This window comes from Mauremys reevesii, linkage group 1 (genome assembly GCF_016161935.1).
Source record: "Mauremys reevesii isolate NIE-2019 linkage group 1, ASM1616193v1, whole genome shotgun sequence".
NCBI lineage: Eukaryota > Metazoa > Chordata > Testudines > Geoemydidae > Mauremys > Mauremys reevesii.
Window position 1 is genome coordinate 157907120 of NC_052623.1, and position 22034 is coordinate 157929153.

Below are 22034 nucleotides of genomic sequence, written 5' to 3' on the forward strand. Positions count from 1 at the left end.
CAAGACAAGAGTGGAAGTCTATAATATACAACTTGCCTTTGGAAAACTAAGAGTTTACACGACTGTGCTGACAGACCCATAATCATGTAATTTCAATCACAGCTGTGTAAAAATAGGGACTTTGCCCAGCAGCTTGGTCACAGAATGTTCTTTCAAAAACAGGAGGTTCGTCTACTAGGCCTGGATCCTCTAAACTGAAGCCTGTGAGGAAGTACTCATTAATGGCCATGGCAAGAAAAAGAATTCTATCTATACTCTTTGTCATAGATTTGTACTCAAAATTAGCTACACTATGGACTTGTCTACATTACAAAGACTTGACCAGCATAGCTAGGCCAGCAGAGCCCCCTAGTATAGATGTGGCATAAGCCACCACAAGTTCTTCTCCCAGAACCATCTTCACAAACATTAACTATCCTGACAGAAGCATTCCGCTGTCAGGACAGCAGGAGGGTTTTGTCAGGACAGCTATGTCAGCTAGGGGGATGTGATCTTTTTTCACACTCATAGACTCATAGACTTTAAGGTCAGAAGGGACCATTATGATCATCTAATCTGACCTCCTGCACAATGCAGGCCACAGAATCTCACCCATCCACTTCAATAACAAACCCCTAACCTATGTCTGAGTTACTGAAGTCCTCAAATTGTGGTTTGAAGACTTCAAGCTGCAGAGAATCCTCCAGCAAGTGACCCATGCCCCATGCTGCAGAGGAAGACGAAAACCCTCCAGGGCCTCTGCCAATCTGCCCTGGAGGAAAATTCCTTCCCAACCCCAAATATGGCGATCAGTTAAACCCTGAGCATGTGGGCAAGACTCACCAGCCAGCACCCAGGAAAGAATTCTCTGTAGTAACTCAGATTCCATCTAACATCCCATCACAAACCACTGGGCATACTTACCTGCTGATAATCAAAGATCAATTGCCAAATTAATAGCCAAAATTAGGCTATCCCATGATACCATCCCCTCCATAAACTTATCAAGCTTAGTCTTAAAGCCAGATATGTCTTTTGCCCCCACTACTCCTCTTGGAAGGCAGTTCCAGAACTTCACTCCTCTAATGGTTAGAAACCTTCGTCTAATTTCAAGTCTAAACTTCCTAGTGTCCAGTTTATATCCATTTGTTCTTGTGTCCACATTGGTACTAAGCTTAAATAATTCATAATTATGCTGGCAAAACTTTGTAGCGTAGAATAGGCCTATGTAAGCAGATGCTTTAGGTATCCTTTTAGATGGAGAAAGACTTCAATAAGGAAAAGATCAGAGGTGAAGAAACAAAGGAAGGTCTATTATAAATAGGTACCTTGTGGTATTCCACTATTTTTGACTTGGGGTTCAACCACTTGAATTGTGTCATCTTCAAGATAGAAGTAAATTTTACAATGTCTTATTCTATATAGCTCTTGATTTTTTTCAGGCACTTCTTCATCAAAATAGGCATCAAAAGACAATACCTACAAAAAAGCATAAATAAAGAAATATAAAGAAGCAAAGTCTTCATCCAGTGTGTTTGCAATAAAAAAAGATGTCAATAAAGGGAAGTTGTACAGATGCACAATTAATTATAAAGATAACAAATGTGTGGATTTCAGCAGGTAGATTTACTTTTCAAAAATATAAGAATAGGAATCCACATGAAATTGCATATTTTTATATTCTTTTGGATGGCATTTTTATCACTACATCTGAGTAGAGAAGGAAGACTCCAGTTAAAAAAAATTTAAATTAAATTTAAAAAAAAAATCTACTATTAAGCTATCAGCAGGCTACTGTCACAGAGAAGGCCCATATCAGCTTCCTATAACTGGGTGCCATTTAGGGCTATACAAAACAATTACTTCAAAACTTACCTGGTGGTGTGTTTCAGTGAGTGTGAGAATATCAGGGAAGGCTAGGGCTGTCCTCCCCAAACACAAATCTAGATCCTCCCTTACTATAACTTACAGTAGTAGTAATCCTAGAAAAAATGTTTGTGGGTACACTGCTCAGTAGTTTACTACAGCAGCTTTCACCTCTAGAGACCCTGACATCTTCCATATGGTTACATGTACTAGTGAGTTTTGCTCTTGCATATTAATACTCATTTGTGCACATAGCAAAACTACTAAACAATTTGGCACCATTTATTGTCTTTATTCATGAGGTCAAGCTTGGGGAAAATTGTAAAAAATATTTGTATATAAACCAACAGGAAAGTAGGCATAGCACACACAGGCAAGAAAACACTACGGAAACTTGCATACTTTTCCCTACCATATCCGGCTCAAACCAGTGCTAATTAGTACCTCTTTCATAATCATTATAGTTTCAAGATTTACGTAATGAAAGAATGTATTTTTAATCTGGATTCCATAGATAAAATTGACCATGGAAGAAAGACTCTAGCTATCCATTCTTCATGCCATACAGGTACTGAGGGGTGTCTGACAGAAGTAGGCTTGGAAATTTTTAAAAGAGGTCAAAATTCTCTATGTAAAATACTTTGCCTTTCTTTAGCATTTCCATCAGAGACTCTCAAAGTACTTTTTGCTCCAAACCGCAGCCACTGGGAGCTGAGGGGCTCTGTGCCTGCAGATGCTCCAAGTAAACAAAACGTCCCGACCTGCCAGCAGCTTACCCTGACGGGCCAGGAGCCAAAGCTTGCCAACCCCTGCTATATTTTAAAAGCTGGCATCACAAGAAACACTCAAAAGTTTTGCTAGAATTATTTTAATGTAATCAAACAAAAAAAACCTGTTATAATAACTGAACACAGGGCCGGCTCCAGACCCCAGCGCGCCAAGCGCGCGCTTGGGGCGGCATTTTGCCGGGAGGGCGGCAGGCGGCTCCGGCGGACCTTCCGCAGTCATGCCTGCGGGAGCTGCGGGACCAGTGGACCTCCTGCAGGCATGACTGCGGAGGGTCCGCTGGTCCCACGGCTCAGGTGGTCCTCCCGCAGGCATGACTGCGGAGGGTCCGCTGGTCCCGTGGCTCGGGTGGACCTCCTGCAGGCATGCCTGCGGATGCTCCACCGGAGGCGCGAGACCAGCGGATCCTCCGCAGGCACGTCTGCAAGAGGTCCCCCGGAGTCGCGGGACCGGCGACCGGCAGCGCGCCCCCGGCGGCGTGCCGCCCTGTTTGGGGTGGCCAAATTCCTAGAGCCGCCCCTGACTGAACACATATGTATTCACCATCAAAATTACAGTCAATATTTAAAATCAGTAAATGGATATTTAAAACAAGTAACTTAGAACAATATGAGACACTAAAAAGTCTTTAAATCCTTCAAAGTCTGAATCAGTCTCTGATTCACCAAACAGTTCATTAAACTCAGCTTCAGTCACAGCTGCACCTGCATTGTCATCGTAGATGTCGGAAGTGTCGTCTTCAGACTCAGATTCCTTCTCATCATCAGCCTCTGTTCTGTCATCATTAAATATGGCATCATCTTCTGACCTGTCGAGTGCATTGCTGATACAGCATTTCCTAAATGATTTTTCTATCATTTCTGAAGGAATGGACATCCACGCATCCTTGATCCACTGGGCGACCAGATTGATTTCGGGCTTCATAAGATTCCCGCCTTTTGTCAACTTCGCCATGCCTGACCACATCCGTTCAGACCACATTTTGCGTAGCCTGTCTTGAAAGGGTTTGTTCAGGCAAACATCAAGCGGTTGTAGAACTGAAGTTAAGCCTCCAGGTATTACAGCCAAAGTAGTTTTCATATTTTTGGCCACATTTTTCACCTCATCCGTCTTGTGTGCCCTGAACATGTCCCAAACGAACATAGCAGGTTTCTTGAAAAGTGCTCCTGGTCTCTTATTCCACACTTTTTCCAGCCATTCAATAGTCCCACTTTCATCCATCCATCCCTTTTCGTGTGCATGTAAGATGACACCAGCAGGAAATTTCATGTTTTTAGGCAAGGTTTTTCTTTTAAAAAAACAACAACAGGAGGGAGATTTGATCCATTTGCCAAACATGATAAAACCACCGTAAAATGGATTTTTTCATGGCCAATGGTTTTAGTTAAAACTGTTTTTTCACCATCACCGGTTACCATTCTGTTGCTCAGGAAATCGAATGTCATCTGTGTTTCATCCATATTTCTTATCTGTGACCATTCAAATGCATATTCCTTTCGATATTTTATAATAAACCTTTAGAAAGGTTCGATTTTTAATTCCAGATCTCTCGGCAGCTTTTGCGCTATCTTTGTTCGCTGACCAAGACAGAAACCACGACGGCTCATGAAGCGAGTACACCAACCCGCTGAAGCGACAAACATTGATGGCTTTACTGACTTGTATTTGTCATCTTTCAACATTTGCAGATCATGCAGATGAATTCCAGTTCTAGTGACAATGTACCCATTTTGTCAACATTCAACAACCCAATTGCTGAGATCTTTCTCCAGCTCAGGAAATGAAGCGCACCTCGTTGGACATTTTTTCTTGCTTCTTGGGATGTCTTTTAGTGTTGTTTTATTTTTTCGCCATTCTCTTACTTGCTTCTCATTGATACAGAGTTCACGAGCAGCAGCGCAATTATTGTTTGCTTCTGCATATTCAACAACTTTAAGTTTGAACGCTGCGTGATAAGCAGACCGTTTTCTTTTGATTTCACCGTTCATTTTAAATACTAGTATGAAAATAGATTATTATTATTGTAGTTATAGATTTTGTGGGACTTCATATAGGAATGTCACCTGCTTTATCACTGTCACATTATTATTGTTCTTTGTTTATTTTAAAGCAGCCCTGTAGATTGGCATGTCTGTGTGGATAACAGGCTATTTCAATTTTATTAGAGATTCCATCTATTCTGCACATTATATTTTCATATTGGCTTCAGACTTATGAGGTCCATTGGTAGAAATGCATGAAGAGATCAAATTACACAGTAGCAGACTGACACTATAGTACTGTCGTTCATTGTATTTTTCCGTCTGGCTTGTAAGACATAGCATCTTGTGAAATGCATGGGTCAAATGTCATGCAGATCTGCAGCACTGCTCTTTTAGTATTCCTTTCAAGCCAATCTAGTCCACTAAACAAAGCCTTTGCAACTTTAAAAGGCTGCAGTATTGACATCAATAAATGGGTTGGCAAACTTTGGCTCCAGGCCTGTCAGGGTATGCCGCTGGTGGGTCGGGATGTTTTGTTTACCTGAAGCGTCTGCAGGCATGGAGCTCCTCAGCTCCCTGTGGCCGCGGTTCACTGTTCCCAGACAATGGGAGCTGAGGGGCTCCATGCCTGCAGGCACTCCAGGTAAACAAAATGACAATGTATTAGATATTCAATTCAATTATTCCATAGAGTTTAAAATCATCAAATTATGGTGTAGACCCATTTATAAGCCGACTCCTGCTCTCTGATGAGTCACTTTTTTACCAACAATATTTGACTTATGAACGAGTATATACGGTATTTTTAATTCTGTAGAAGCTTAAATCTTATCTCTGGTAGCAAGAATAACCATTGGAGATGACTGGGCAGCCTGACATATGTATAGCTAGCATCTCAAAGAAGGCATGTTAAATGATGAATGAGAATTCCTCCAAGGAGGGAAGAGGGCGAGGTAAGAACCAGAGAATGGTTTGGGTGAATACTATTCCCCCATCCTCTCTTTCCTCTCCCTGGGGGAAGTGTCATCCCCAACTTCATTCCTGACATTCCCTACAGCCCTCCAGAACCTATCCCTTTCCAAGCCTTCGAGCTTCTCTGCCTCAGTTATTCCCACCTCCACTCAAGCTTCTCTAGAAAACCAGCAAAGAATCCTGTGGCACCTTATAGACTAACAGACGTTTTGCAGCATGAGCTTTCGTGGGTGAATACCCACTTCGTCGGATGCAAGAGTGGAAATTTCCAGGGGCAGGTAAATATAAGCAAGCCAGAAGCAAGCTAGAGATAACGAGGTTAGATCAATCAGGGAGGATGAGGCCCTGTTCTAGCAGTTGAGGTGTGAAAACCAAGGGAGGAGAAACTGGTTCTGTAGTTGGCAAGCCATTCACAGTCTTACCGAAAACCTACCGACCGCTATGCCTACCTTCATGCCTCCAGCTTCCATCCCAGACACACCACAAGATCCATTGTCTACAGCCAAGCACTGAGGTACAACCGTATCTGCTCTAACCCCGCAGACAGAGACCAACACCTAGAAAATCTCCACCAAGCATTCTCAAAACTACAGTACCCGCACAAGGAAATAAGGAAACAGATCAACAGAGCCAGACGTGTACCCAGAAGCCTCCTACTGCAAGACAAACCCAAGAAAGAAACCAACAGGACTCCACTGGCCATCACATACAGTCCCCAGCTAAAGCCCCTCAAACGCATCATCAGGGATCTACAACCCATCCTGGACAATGATCCCTCACTTTCACAGGCCTTGGGTGGCAGGCCAGTCCTCGCCCACAGACAACCTGCCAACCTGAAGCATATTCTCACCAGCAACTGCACACCGCACCATAGTAACTCTAGGTCAAGAACCAATCCATGCAACAAACCTCGATGCCAACTCTGCCCACATATCTACACCAGTAACACCATCACAGGACCTAACCAGATCAGCCACACCATCACCGGTTCATTCACCTGCACATCCACCAATGTAATATATGCCATCATATGCCAGCAATGCCCTTCTGCTATGTACATCGGCCAAACTGGACAGTCTCTAAGGAAAAGGATAAATGGACACAAATCAGATATTAGGAATGGCAATATACAAAAACCTGTAGGAGAACACTTCAACCTCCCTGGCCACACAATAGCAGATCTTAAGGTGGCCATCCTGCAGCAAAAAAACTTTAGGACCAGACTTCTAAGAGAAACTGCTGAGTTTCAGTTCATTTGCAAATTTGACACCATCAGTTTAGGATTAAACAAAGACTGTGAATGGCTTGCCAACTACAGAATCAGTTTCTCCTCCCTTGGTTTTCACACCTCAACTGCTAGAACAGGGCCTCATCCTCCTGATTGATCTAACCTCTCTACCTCTAGCTGCTTCTTGGCTTGCTTTATATTACCCTGCCCTGAAATTTTCCACTCTGCATCCCGGCAGGGCGGGCATTCACCCACAAAATGCAATGGCTGTTAGTCTATAAGGTGCCACAGGATTCTTTGCTGCTTTTACAGAACCAGACTAACACGGCTACCCCTCTGATTCTAGAAAACCAGTGCTTGTAATTCCACTTAAATAAAGCTGGAACCAAGTTGATTGTGCAGGGCGCCTGGACCATGAGGCTGCCAATGGCTGGTATGTCCTTCCGTCCCATTCAGTTCTTTACACAGTAGTGTGTTCTGTGTGCCAGAAAAACCCTTGTCTCGTACATTTAGTAGAAAAGTACTTCTGTCATGGGACTCTTTGAAGTCATGGTTCCATCATTTTCTATTTTTTCCTTTAAGTCGTACAATGTTCCATTAACTAGGGCTAAAGCAGGAAAGGTTGGTAACAGCATAGGGCAAAGATAGATTCTGCCTTTACTTGCCGAATCCTCCAGGAGTGCTGTACATAAAAAATCATCTGCCTTTTGGGGAGGAGTCCTGTTGAGACAAAGTTGCTTCTTAAATGAGGAGACATTTGGAGGCGTGGTGCTTCAGACACATCAGCATGGAGAACAGAAGAGAGATTTCATCCACTCTCTCCTCCCCCACCCCCCGGTCTGGACAGCACATTTCCTCAGAGCGCCCTTCTTCTCAGAGCTTGCAAGTGCTCAAAGAAGACATTCCACTACCAACCCCCAGGAGCGTCATTGTTCCAGGGAGGAGCAAAACTAAGTCAATATTTCCATTACATGCACTCCAAAAAGTATTAGTTATTTTTGTTATATTATAAAAGTAGGGGGAATTTTTACTTGCTTCTTACTGAAAACCAGTTTTATATAGACCCTTCAAACTTGGCAAAATAAACTCCTCTTGCCATAAAGTAAGCATGTCAAATTTTCAGCTTCTTGATTAAACAGATGTGATTAGGCTAAGTATAGGGTTTATAATGAGAAGATTATTTGCAAGCCTACCTCTGGGGCACAGTCATGGCCCCATAATAATGGGATGCATTATGTGCTGACACACCTCTACACATTAATGCCCTGATCCGCACAGGAATCCATGCAGTTGGTCCCTTGTGTCCAAATGGAATCTCACTGACCCGCCCCGGGAATCCATCTAGATGGAAGAACCCACATGCAAGGACCTCTATGCAAGATCAGGTCCTAAATAATGATTCCTTATTGTACGCATATGCCCAAATGCTTTTTTACTTTGTTAGAATAGTTTGATCAATTAAGCTTTTTGCTCCACAAACATTGTTTCTCTTTATACCCTTGTATATGAATATGCTTATGCTTTGTAAGACCGAAATATATGCAATTGCTAAGTCATCCATTTCAATAATGCAAAATCATTTAGAAAGGAGGGTAGAGGGGAAGAGAAAAGGAGATTGCCTTAAACTGAAAAATGACAAGTTATGTTTTAATCAAAAAAAAAATCACATAAGTGCTTTAACAATAAACACAATTTAGGGTGACAAATCAAATAACTAATTTTTTCTATTGGATATTAAAGGTCTTAAAATATTTTGGTAGTCAATCTATCACAGTGATACATACAATAGCTATAAAAGTGAACTATAAATCTGCAGTTGCAGCATGAAATTCATACTCAGTGACACATATGCTATTTTACCCATTAACTAGGATGCAGTTTCAGTTTACTTAATGTACTGTGCTTAAGCAAAGCATTTTGCTAGTAACTAAGAAATGGAAACGTACAACTGATAATATCTGTCATGACCCCAGGGTCTTTGCAAGGTTTATGGGAAAAGTCATGCTCTACCCTCCACTTGGCAGCCTGAGGGCAACAGCTTACCTGGGAGCGATGAAGCCCAGCCCCACTATGAGGCTCCAACCCAGAGGGCCGATTGGTCCGCTGGCCCTAAGTCAGCAGCAGGAACAGGAAGCTGTCTGAACTGGGTTCACCTTTCTCTGGACTGTGTGCCTTCTGCGCCTACTACCCTGGCTTGATTTCCTGGCAGCCTGAGCCAGCTTGACTCTTGGTATCAGACTTGTGGTTCCTGCCTCTAACTCCCTGGTATCCTGACCCGGCCTGACTTTAGTTCCTGCCTTATGGCTCTAACCTCCAGTTTGTCTCCTACCTCAGATCTTATGGTATCCTGACCCAGCTAATTCCTGTCTCACAACTGTGGACTCTGGCTCTGACTACTAGGTCTGGCTGCGCATGACCTGGCTGTGACAATACCAAAGTAAAAGGGAGGATAATACACATCTGCCTCTCCAAATCCCTCAGCTTTGGGGAATTTTACATTCCTGATAGCAATATAACAGCAGACTCATGTTTAATATATGAATTTAGGGAGTATCTGTCCTCTTTTAATAAAAGTTAATAAAAACTAATAAAAAAGTTTTATATCAAAAAACAACAACAACAAACAGGAACAGAGATTCGACAAACTCTGTGGGGCACCTGGAAACATCATTTAGTTTGGCCTACCTGATAGTATAGTTAGATGGACAAATTATGAGTAATGTTTCAAGCACAAAATGTCTCATTTGTGAACTCTTACCCCATTTATGTGAACACTTAATCTCTTCCTACTGAATGTTGAAAACTATAAAAACCCTGTTTCTTCACTATTCAGTTAGTTAAATGAAGTACTACGCATTCTCTTCTTTCTTATTAGATCTTGAGGAAAGCTACTAAACAAGAAGAAATGGGCAAAAGCGGAATAATTTTAAACCAAAAAATTAAAAGTCAAAATGTAAATAGTTTATCTAGTTTATTTAACCACAAGTCTGGAAATGGTGCAGTGTTCGCACTGTAGCTCACATGCAGGGTAATATGTAGTTTACAGACTTATTTCATATACTTGGGTCTCAAGCCTGCATACATACACACGTGTGTAGTACTAGTAAAATCATTTGGACAACTCACATGCACTAAGTTAAGTATGTGCATAGGTGTCTGCAGGATTGACTGAGGCCTTAGTACTTTCACAAACTAAGGAACCAACAGACACTTCTACATATTAGTACGTTTACTTGTGAGCAGTGCTATTGACTTCAAAGGAATAGCTAACGTGAATAAAGTTGTTTTTGTATGTGTTTGCAGGATGAGGCCCTGTATGAATTTATAATTGATGCTGGCTGACCAAAAAGATGAATGTGTGTTTTAACTGTACTTACTTGTATGATTTATTTTAAAGCAGAAATTGAGAGATTGGAAATTCCTCCAAATACTTACCCACCACAATAGTTTTGTCACATAATATTTCTGTGCCATTTGTTTTAAAAAGAGGCAAAATGACCTTTGTCATTAGAACCTAACTTTAACATAACATAACTTTAAACATCAAACGTAATGATAGTTTGATTTTGTAACACTGTCAGATATTACAGTTTTTCAGTAACTTGCTAATTTGAAGGATGTCACTACTCCGTTACAAAACAAAAGCAAAAATAATAGTTTAAATCCTAAAACCTACAAAGGGAATCAATCCAACCAGACCCTTACACCCATCTGGAGTCCCAATGGGGCTTCGCACAGGCCTAAAGGTCTAGATGGGCAGATTACTTTGCAGAATCAGAGCCTCAACCCTGTTCCAGTGGGTCTCTGAGCCACACACAGCTCACCGCTGGACAGGGATAGCAGTTACCAATTACATCTTGTAACTCTTCATATATGAGCTCCACTGATGTTTTTTAAGATAACCAGATAATTTCTTAGTCCCCATATATTTCACTAAAAATAAATATATCATTGTCCATCCTTATACTTTATCTCCTCCAGAAGTCACACTATACCCTCCAATCCCCAGTTAGGAGCTTTGTGGTGGACTATTTAGACAGTTGCAGTTAGTATATAGATCAGTGTAGCTATACTTAATACTATGGAAAAATAAATGTTAACCATTGCTGCACAGAAAATATTTTATTTTTCTTTAACTGGGTTCTACCTATCTTATACTTTTTTAGCATAAATTAACCATTTGTAAAAACACTTTTATAACAGAGATCAATTTCTACATACCTGTTTATCAAATGCTACCCATGAAGGAGCGTCACTTCCCACACCTCTAGGAAACACACTATATTTAGGTTTCAGCTTTTGTCCATGCAAAGGTTCACCTCCTATTCCAGGTTTATCTTCTGCCACCAACATAGCAATTTTATTGCAGTAACCCCAATGCTGAGATTTATGGAACTTTTCTTTCCCTAGCTGTAAACAGATTGGAAAAAAGAGAATAAGCCATTATTAAATAATCATAAAACGATGTATTTAAATCAACAGCTTAAAAACTTCCCTCAAATTAATTTTAACATAAATGGAAATTCTAAAAATATATCATAACCAGAATGCTGCCAGTTGAGTGAACCAATCCAGCCGGTCAACTCTCAATTCCCATCTTACAGATAGGGATATTTGTATCCTTGATATATTTGAGCACACACACACACAAACTTTTATGGTATAAATGTAGGACATAGTACTAGTGAGGGGATTTAGGGAGAGGGGGAATTGTGCTCATCTGTGGAACCAGCTCCTTGTTCCATCCAACTGTTGGATAAAAATTACTCCACTGGTCCTCCCTCATCTTCTTGTGTGCAGTTTCCCCCATGCCTGTAGAAGGGTGAATAGATCTCTCCTTTCCGTTCTGTCGCTGCCTCTGGCAATAGGAATGTACGCCCATATGTTCAGTGAGAAGTGAAGTGTTGTTTAAGAGTATAAGGAGCACGTTCATGGTCCAGGAATGAAAGCAACTAAAGAAGTGCTACTTTATAACACAGTGCATCTTCTTCTGAAGCATCTGATGCTGGTTACCTTCAGGGATGGGACACTAGACCAGGTGGACCACAGGTCTGATCCAGTATGGCAATTTATGTGTAAAAGGTTTGGGGCTGGGGGGTTCCTACTTTTGTTTTCTGTCTTTTTTTTTTTCTGATGCTGGTCAACTGCTCTCTTGTTCCGTTTCCTTATTTTATTACCGTAGCAGCTCCTCACCAAACTGAGAGAGGTGGTATGGGGGGTACAGAGCAGGAGAAAGCTTTCTACATTTGAGTTCAAATGGGAAATAAATATAATAAAGCTGAATTTAAAAAGAGAAATTTGCAAGCAGAAATGGCTGATTTATACCAAAGGGCTCTACAGAATAGCACCACTTTTGGCACATCTAATATTTCTTATTTTTTCCCCATCTATTACTGAAGCAATAGCTGGGAGAAAAAGGCAGCTGTCAAAAGTGTGGCCAATAAATGAGGGAAGTATTTTATCTAGGTAAAGGAAAACAGCTCTCAGAACCAGGTGTTGTATATCTCAAGCCTGTCCTGAGAAAGTTTTCCTGTTGTTCTGTCTGGTTTTTATTTTGGTTAGTTGTGTCTTAAATTGTTAAGTTAAGTGATCAAGATTTGCTCCCATACAAATTCTTCCGGAAATGTAACTTTTTATATGAAAACCAAATGGCCCAATAATTAAATCCATCAAGAATCTTCCACTGTCTGCTGCAAAATCGTAGAGGGTTCTACATAAAGAACACTTAAAAATGGTTATATGCAGAATCATTATTAGAAGCAAACTAACCTTAAAAGGTTCTGTGAACAATAAACTTTTCAAACAGTGTGTATTTGCCAGCAAGTTCCTTTAAGTAAGAAAGGAAGAAAAGAACAAAGGTCTCTTTACACATATAGTTTGTTGGTTGCTTTGACCAAACACTGGAAGTGAATACCTGTAGTGTACACGGTGGCAATTACGTGACTCTGACATTCAGGTTCTCTCCGGAAATAATGGATGACCAGGAAACTGAGGGATGAGCAAAGCAACAGAAGTTTCCACAATATCTATTGGCAATTTCTCTCACCATGTTAGACCTTACAGCTATAACAAAGAAGCCAAATTTAAGTTGACCATTTTCTAGCCATGTACCATCCAAGATTTCCTGCAGACTATCCCCTGATCCTCCCCCTCCCCCTGCAACACCCAGCCTGGGAAGGGGCAGAGGGGTGGGAAGAGTCCCTGGACGAGCCCCAACAGCCTGGAAGGGAGAAAGGGCCCCTGCCCCGCAGGCCTGGAAAAGAGGAATGAAGAGAAGGAACAGAGGTGAGGCTGGGCGGGGACAGGATTAATCGCTGGGTAGGGGCTATGCAGATGTGGAGGTGAGAGCTCCTGCAGCAGGGGCCAAAATCCCCTTACCCAGCACATGTGGAAGAGTGGGCAGCACTAATTGTCATGGGGATGGGCGGGGGGTGCTCAAAAATCAAAAGACAGCCCAAAATTCTCCTTACACAATGTAATCTTTTTTTTTTTAATTTCATGATGGGGGGGGGGCAACTTGTGATCTCAAGGTTGGCAACATTGAAGAAGTAGCAGAGAATGCATGAGGCAGCAATTGTCGTAGTAACAATAGCAACATTAGCATCGTTGAGGGTAATTCCAGTAAGCTGTTGAAGTCAGAGGTGCATGCATGGAATTTGAGCTGTTCCAAACATTAGTGGCACAGAAGATGAGACCTTCCCCCACAGCCACCTTCTTCTAAGGTCTGTAAACTCACTTTCAGATCTTCTGAGAAGTACCAGGCAGAACTGTTTGAGAAAAGGTGCATCTCAACAGGATCTCACACTTTTTGAACAAAAATCCATTGGTCAGCTAAAAGCCAGCATTCTCCCCTTCACCCCACTAATTTAAAAGGGCTGCATGCCCACTGTCATCATCTCAGCTGTGTGATCTGCTGCATGGTGGGGTGAGAGGAGCTGTGCTTGATCTTGGTTTTAAAGCACTGCATGATTGGAACAATAATAGGCATTCATGTTGCTACCACCAATTTAGGTTGGGATTTTTTTTTGCCCTTAGCCCCAGTGGAGAAGAGAACGGAGAATACAAGTGATGGTACTGCTACCTTGAGCGGAGGCAGATGGGACAGTACTAACAGCAGGAGAGTAGGATGACAGAGGAGGAAGAGGGAGATAGTGCCAGGCATGCCACCGCATCACTTTCCTTACCCATTCTGGACTCGAAACAGCTTGTGCATTCTTTCTGCTCTACTTGGGCATACCTCTCATGCTCTAAATTGGGACATCCATTACAGAGATGATTCAACAGATGGATCATAGTTGTCAGGCTTCACAAGTTTCTGTCCCAGCAAACAGCATTCCTAAAGTGTATGCCTACAGCTTGTGTGGCACTGACTATATGAAGCTCAAAATACTGCAATTCTACATGGATTAAAAAATCAACCACCACATTAACAATAGCAATGCTAGTTGGCCTTTGAGACTTCCTGCTCCTGAAGCTGTGCTTACTTGTCCTGTTACTGTAACTACTACTAAGACACCATTGGTTCTTAATTAATCCTGGCCTCCTTAGCAGGATCAGGAAAATGGAATTGCACAATATAGTTTTCTCTGTTTTTCAATGGAGCATGATAAGTGCCTTAAAAGAAAAAGCAGAAGAAGGAGGGGGCAGGGAGAAGAGTACCTCCCTTTTCCCTTTGCAAGCAGTAAATTTTTCAAACTTCCGATGCCTCCTGATCCATTTCTACCAGAAAGCATCCTACGCTCTGCAGCAAATGGAACATCAAAACTTGCACTGTTTCTATTAGTTCTGCTGTTTCATCCAGTGAAAAGGAAGCATTAGGGTACAGTAAAATCTATAGGTATTTATAAGGTGTATATATAAGGATTTATATATAACCCTTGAGTCTAATTAACTGGGATGGCCAAATGGTTAGACATCAGTCCCAATTAAGTAGAATGGCCACTAACAGAATAAACCATTTCAGTAGTAATACTGTTTTCCAGGAAGTTGCCAAGTTGGGAGGAGGCACTATTTACAGTAGGACAGGGACAGAGACTGCTACCTACCAAGTGCCAGCAACAGGGTAGCTGTGAGATGTCCATCTTAGCAGTCTATTGTGTACAGTTGATATGGAAAGAGGAAACAAGCAGAAATTAAACCTTTCTGGATATATCATAGCTAAGGAGAGACTGAATGCTGCTGGTAGATAAATGTTGACAAATACAGAACCAGAATAAGTCTGAGACATACACAAAGACCTAAGCATCATGAAAGCTCCAATTTTAACAAAAATATCATCTCCACTGAGCTAGAATAATTGCCATAAATTATCACAAAGTTCAACCAGGACCCCTGAGAGACATCCCAGTTAGGCAAATTTCCTGATTAGGCAAGTACAAATCAAATAAAATGGGTACTTTCACCTCTCCATCCACACTTCTTCTTGCCCTTCACATAGGCATAGTAACTGACATATCGGTAGCAGTGGGAACAGAAAAGAATGGTTGTTGTAGTAGTGATGACACCAGCAACAGGAAGCACAATGATGGAAGTAATAGCAGGGGAAAAAATAAGCCAAGAGCTAACCGGAGTAGCAATGCCAAGGCCACTAGTCCTTCTTGCTTGGAAGGTGCTATTGCTGGAACTAGATTTCTCCACAAAAGAGGAGGCACTGGTGGCAGTGCTCCTAGTAGTAACCAGTGTGGCTTTTGTTTTTTCCAGTATATAAAAGCAGTGACCTCCACAAACATCCAGAACGCTGCTGCTGCTCTGCACCTGTTGTGCTCATGGTGAAGATAAGAGAAGGGAAGGCAGCGGTGGCGGGAATGGTTCAAACCTCTTTGTTAGTCTGCATATAGTACACCTCCTAGTCTTCTCCAAGAAAAGGGCACTGTGACCAGCACAAGCTAGCAATAACAACCAGCACCCAAAATATCTGAAGAATGATTACAAAATAGATGAATGAGGCCACATGACTGAGTAGAATATTCTAAGGAAGATTTAACTCTCTCTCTCTCTCTCGCCTTTGAACCTGAACTTCATTTTGTCACACTCACTTCCAAGTATTTACCTACTGATATTCAAAAATATTTGATAATATTTGTACTATTCAGCAAATGTATTATTTAAATTTCCCCATCCTTAATGAGCAGATTTGAAAAAGTGGTGGCTGCCTAAACTCTATTTTCTTTTATTTTAGAGTTCATGGTAAGAACCTTGTCCTTCTACATATTTACGAACAGCCATGAATACTTATGGAACTATATAAAGAATGCTGTTGTCAGCTATGAATGATGTATTATCATTCTTAACTTTGTTTATCCCTGAACTGTCCTGGTTTTGATTTGTTTGGGTTTTTTTAAAACCGTGTATTTGTCTCTCCATTTTCCTTTGTTACATAAATAAGCAAAGTTCAAACTGTCCTAAAAACTACTGGTTGATTACTCAGTTCTTCCTTACTTGCTAAATATGTTCACTTTTGACTTAAGCCCTCAAAAAGAAGAAATGTTATAAATGTAACACTATTTTACTTTTGCTCAATAAATGTAAAATGAGAAGGTGGCAAACTCCAGAATTTAAGTTAACTCTGCTTGTGACAACTCTTGTGGAGCCCAATCCTGCTGCCAAATAATTCAATAGGAGTCTTGCCATTGACTTCAATGGAAGCAGAAAAAAGCACCCACAATGTACCTATATTGGAGATTTTTTTTTGATGCACTAGAGGTCAGTTCCCCCCTCCCACCCACCTCCGGAAAGTCCCAGATTTGCTACAAATGTTTTAAAGGCATGCTTTATATATTTTTTTTGTTTGCCCTACTATAAGCAAGTCTAAATAAAGTTATTCTGAGTCAATGCTAGCTTTCAATATTACAGTGTTCATGAACATGAGAAACACTAAAACTAGTTTGTATATGACAATTAGTCCTCCCATCACTGACTCCTGAGGGCAATGTGCTTATTTTACAGTTCTCTGTGGATGCAGAGATAAGTGCAAGTGAAATATTATTGGTAGTGTGGACGCTAGTATAGCACTTACATGTGGGCCAAGACTAATATTTTAATCACACACTATATAATTCTCCAGTGCAGACAAGGCCAGAAAGGACAAGTGTATTGGAAACAAAGCCTCATATACAAAAGAGAAAAATAACTATTGCTGACAACAGGTACAGCTGAAACATGATTTACCTGCAAATATAGACAAGGACATGTTGTGTTTGTCCTCATCTACACTTGCTGCTAGACCATAAGAACATAACATAAGAACGGCCGTACCGGGTCAGACCAAAGGTCCATCTAGCCCAGTATCTGTCTACCGACAGTGGCCAATGCCAGGTGCCCCAGAGGGAGTGAACCTAACAGGCAATGATCAAGTGATCTCTCTCCTGCCATCCATCTCCATCCTCTGACGAATAGAGGCTAGGAACACCATTCTTTACCCATCCTGGCTAATAGCCATTTATGGACTTAACCACCATGAATTTATCCAGTTCTCTTTTAAACACTGTTATAGTCCTAGCCTTCACAACCTCCTCAGGTAAGGAGTTCCACAAGTTGACTGTGCGCTGCGTGAAGAAGAATTTCTTTTTATTTGTTTTAAACCTGTTGCCTATTAATTTCATTTGGTAACCCCTAGTTCTTGTATTATGGGAATAAGTAAGTAACTTTTCCTTATCCACTTTCTCAACATCACTCATGATTTTATATACCTCTATCATATCCCCCCTTAGTCTCCTCTTTTCCAAGCTGAAGAGTCCTAGCCTCTTTAATCTTTCCTCATATGGGACCCTCTCCAAACCCCTAATCATTTTAGTTGCCCTTTTCTGAACCTTTTCTAGTGCTAGAATATCTTTTTTGAGGTGAGGAGACCACATCTGTACACAGTATTCAAGATGTGAGCGTACCATGGATTTATATAAGGGCAATAATATATTCTCTGTCTTATTCTCTATCCCCTTTTTAATGATTCCTAACAGGGGCGGCTCTAGCAATTTCGCCACCCCAAGCACGGCGGCACGCCGCGGAGGGGGCACTCTGCCGGTCGCCGGTCCCGCAGCTCCGGTGGACCTCCTGCAGGCGTGCCTGCGGATGCTCCACCGAAGCCGCAGGACCAGCGGACCCTCCGCAGGCACGCCTGCGGGAGGTCCACCAGAGCCGTCTGCCGCCCTCCCGGCGACTCGCCCCCCGCGGCGTGCCGCCCCAAGCACGCGCTTGGCGTGCTGGGGCCGGGAGCCGCCCCTGATTCCTAACATCCTGTTTGCTTTTTTGACCGCCTCTGCACACTGCATGGACATCTTCAGAGAACTATCCACGATGACTCCAAGGTCTTTTTCCTGTTTGCATAGCAACAGTTCATCAGGTGCAAACATTGCCAACGCCTGATGTCGGCAATAAATATTTATTTTTGAACAGTCTTCTGAAAATTAGACCTACCCTCCCTTCTCCCCTGGAATAAGCACAGTCATTTCAAATGTATGGGTTTCTAGGAACATGATAAGTATAAGAGAGATAGGGTGAAGCAATCACACCTTGAGTTCAATCAAAAGCTATACTTGTGTATATTGAGAGAGCATACTGGAAGTGATAATGCTGAAGGGTATGTTGTGGAGGAATATTGGGGGAGCCTGAGGTTCATTAGAGTGCACTTGGGAGGTACGCCGAAGGGGAGCAACAACAACACTTGCTCTTTCATAGCATTTTCCATCAGTAGATCTCAAAAGCTTTTTACCAAGGGAGCCAAGTATCATTATCCCTATTTCCCCACACATGAGAAAACAAAGGCATCAGACACCTGTGTGGTAGATTAGGCAGTATGCTGGGGAAGATACCTTGGGAGCATATAGAGGGGAACAAAGGGGGGAGCTGGAAGTGTGTGGGTAGGTGGGGGGCAATTATAAAGACTATCTGGGGGTTGTTGGATTCATGGGGCAGGTGCCAGGAGAGGGGTGCAGGGTGGGTTGCTAGGTGCAGGAGCTATAAGGAGATGTGTGAGGGTTCCAGAAGGTAGAAGCAGTGCAGACGGGGCTCCGGTGCACAGCAAGGAGCTTGTGCAGTTCCTAGGGGTGCAGGGACAGGGGTAGGGACTCTATGAAGGGTAGGTGTGATGGGTAAAGAGCACAGGTGAAGGGGCTGAGTGGGACTGCTAGGTACAAGGAGCTCTGGGGCAGGCGTTGCTAGGTGGTGCAGGGGCGGGGCTATGCAGAGTGGTAGGTGCAGGGCAGGGGTTATGTGAGGTGCTGGTGAAAGACCTATGCAAGGGGTGGGCGGTACTAGGAGCAGTGGGGGGACACAGGGGGTGGCTGGGCAGGGGAGATGCACAGGGTTGCTATGGGAGGGAGGCAGCTCGCTGTAGGGGCGGGGGTGCAGAAGGGGGCTAGGCAGGGTTGTTAGGAGCTGGGGGCGGGGTCTCGGGGGCGGGGCTGCCGCTGTCACTCACGCTGCGGTTGAAGGAGTTCCCGGGCAGGAGCGGTAGCGCCATGCTCGTGCCGGTCTCGAGCCCGGCGCCGCTCCGGGGCTGGTGTTGCTGCCCGGACACGGGCCGCTCGCGCCCCCCGCGCTGCCAGGCGGAGAGGGAACGTGAATGCGCTGTTTGGGATTCTGTTGCCTAGAGACGTGCGTTTGACATCACAGGGGGAGGTGTCATGGCCGCGGGGCGGGGCGGGGCCTGGCCAAGGAGCGCCTGCTCTCGGCTGCCCCCTGCAGGCTCGGGGCGGTCACTGCACGTTTGCCTGCGGGCTGCCCCGCCCGTGTGGCCCCAGCGCGCAGCGCGGGCTCCCGCTTTTCGTTTCCCGGGCCGGGCGTGGGGAAGGATCCCGGGGTTTGTAGCGGGTGGCAGGGTGCGTCCCTGAAAACGCCAGCTCCCGGAGTCAGGGGATCACGGCCAGGGGCGGCTCTAGGAATTTGGCCGCCCCAGTCATGCCTGCGGGAGGTGCACCGGAGCCGCGGGACCAGCGGTCCTCCCGCAGGCATGACTGCGGAGGGTCCGCCGGACCCGCCTGCCGCCCTGCCGGCAAAATGCCGCCCCAAGCGTGCACGTGGCACGCTGGGGTCTGGAGCCGGCCCTGCTCACGGCGGCATTTCCGCCTGTCTTCCCTCTGACGGGAGCTTAGTGTCCAGCCGTGGTGGCTGTGGAGAAAAGGTTGCAACGTGGCCCCCGGAAGGTGCAAACCCCACCCCCTAAAGAGAGAATCTCCTACTTTTTTTGTTTGATCTTGCATGTTACACAGTTCTGACCCTGAAATTTAGCTCAATGGATTTCACTTTCTGCTTCCCATGCACTGGTCCCATGCCCTGCTATTTGCATTTCCAGGATTACATGGCAATATGTAAACATTTTTAAACTTTTTTTCAGAATGGTAGCCGTGTTAGTATGTATTAGGGATCTACAACACATCCTGGACAATGATCCCTCACTTTCACAGGCCTTGGGTGGCAGGCCAGTCCTCGCCCACAGACAACCTGCCAACCTGAAGCATATTCTCACCAGTAACTGCACACTGCACCATAGTAACTCTAGCTCAGGAACCAATCCATGCAACAAACCTCGATGCCAACTCTGCCCACATATCTACACCAGCGACACCATCACAGGACCTAACCAGATCAGCCACACCATCACCGGTTCATTCACCTCCACGTCCACCAATGTAATATACGCCATCATATGCCAGCAATGCCCTTCTGCTATGTACATTGGCCAAACTGGACAGTCTCTACAGAAAAGGATAAATGGACATAAATCAGATATTAGGAATGGCAATATACAAAAACCTGTAGGAGAACACTTCAACCTCCCTGGCCACACAATAGCAGATCTTAAGATGGCCATCCTGCAGCAAAAAAACTTCAGGACCAGACTTCAGAGAGAAACTGCTGAGCTCCAGTTCATCTGCAAATTTGACACCATCAGCTCAGGACTAAACAAAGACTGTGAATGGCTTGCCAACTACAGAACCAGTTTCTCCTCCCTTGGTTTTCACACCTCAGCTGCTAGAACAGGGCCTCATCCTCCCTGATTGATCTAACCTTGTTATCTCTAGCTTGCTTCTTGCTTGCTTATATATACCTGCCCCTGGAAATTTCCACCACTTGCATCCGATGAAGTGGGTATTCACCCACGAAAGCTCATGCTCCCAAACGTCTGTTAGTCTATAAGGTGCCACAGGACTCTTTGCTGCTTTTACAGATCCAGACTAACACGGCTACCCCTCTGATACTATCAGCAAAAAGAACAGGAGTACTTGTGGCACCTTAGAGACTAACAAATTTATTTGAGCATAAGCTTTTATGGGCTAAAACCCACTTCATCGGATGCATGCAGTGAAAAATACAGTAGGAAGATAAATATACACAGAGAACATGAAAAAATGAGTGTTGCCATACCAGCTATAATGAGACTAATCAATGAAGGTGGGCTATTAGCAGCAGGAGAAAAAAAACTTTTGTAGTGATTATCAGGATGACCATTTACAACAGTTGGCAAGAAGGTGTGAGTAACACTGGGGGGAAAATAGCATGGGGAAATAGTTTTACTTTGTGTAATGACCCATCCACTCCCAGTCTTTATTCAAGCCTAATTTAATGGTGTCCAGTTTGAAAATTAATTCCAATTGAGCAGTTTCTCATTGGAGTCTGTTTTTGAAGTTTTTTTGTTGGAGTATTGCGACTTTGAGGTCTGTAATCGAGTGACCAGGGAGCTCCCACAAAAGCTTATGCCCAAATAAATTTGTTAGTCTCTAAGGTGCTACAAGTACTCTTCATTTTTAAACTGTTTTCACTGAAATTAAAAAGAAAAACATCATAATAATGTTTTACTCAAGAACTTCACTATAAGTAGTGGCAAGCAGGGTTCTGAACACAAACTAAGCTGATAGTGTCCAAGGGAGGTTTAATTTTCCCCTGTAAATAGGACACCCTCTTCCGGGCATTCTGGATACTCAGTGCACTTCCAAAACATAGTCCAGAAAAGCAGCAGCTCAATGGCCTGTCTGTCCTTGTGTTTCACATATGGATGGTCTAGAACTTTTTCATCAAAACTGTTTTTCCACAGAAATTTGGATTTTTTTAAATCTTTTTGCAGAAAGTTCTGCTTTCCACAGCAGATTTCAATTTTTAATTAAAAAAAATGGACAGCCTAAATCCAAAAAGATTTTGATTTTTGGCCAATAGCTGAAATATTTCAGCCAAAAAAAAATTTTTTGATTCTGATATTCTGCCACCACAGTGCCTCATGGGCACTGTAG

At 43.3% G+C, this 22034-nt stretch overlaps 1 protein-coding gene across 3 annotated transcripts in view; it reads right to left on the reverse strand.

Moving 5' to 3' along the window:
- The window catches only part of EFHC2 (EF-hand domain containing 2), an 88923-nt gene extending 69524 nt beyond the window's left edge, over positions 1 to 19399 (reverse strand). For 2 of the 3 annotated variants that reach the window (XM_039532774.1, XM_039532095.1), the window contains exons 1-3: positions 19229 to 19399; positions 11035 to 11223; positions 1308 to 1458 (exon numbers count right to left, since the gene is read on the reverse strand). In XM_039532774.1, the coding sequence (XP_039388708.1) occupies positions 1308 to 1458; positions 11035 to 11223; positions 19229 to 19270 (382 nt within the window). In that variant the 5' untranslated portion in view covers positions 19271 to 19399. Of the gene's footprint in view, positions 1 to 1307; positions 1459 to 11034; positions 11224 to 12727; positions 12745 to 19228 lie in introns of those variants that run through there. The other variant, XM_039533317.1, reaches the window with a different exon arrangement.
- Between the last annotated feature and the right edge of the window lie 2635 nt (positions 19400 to 22034).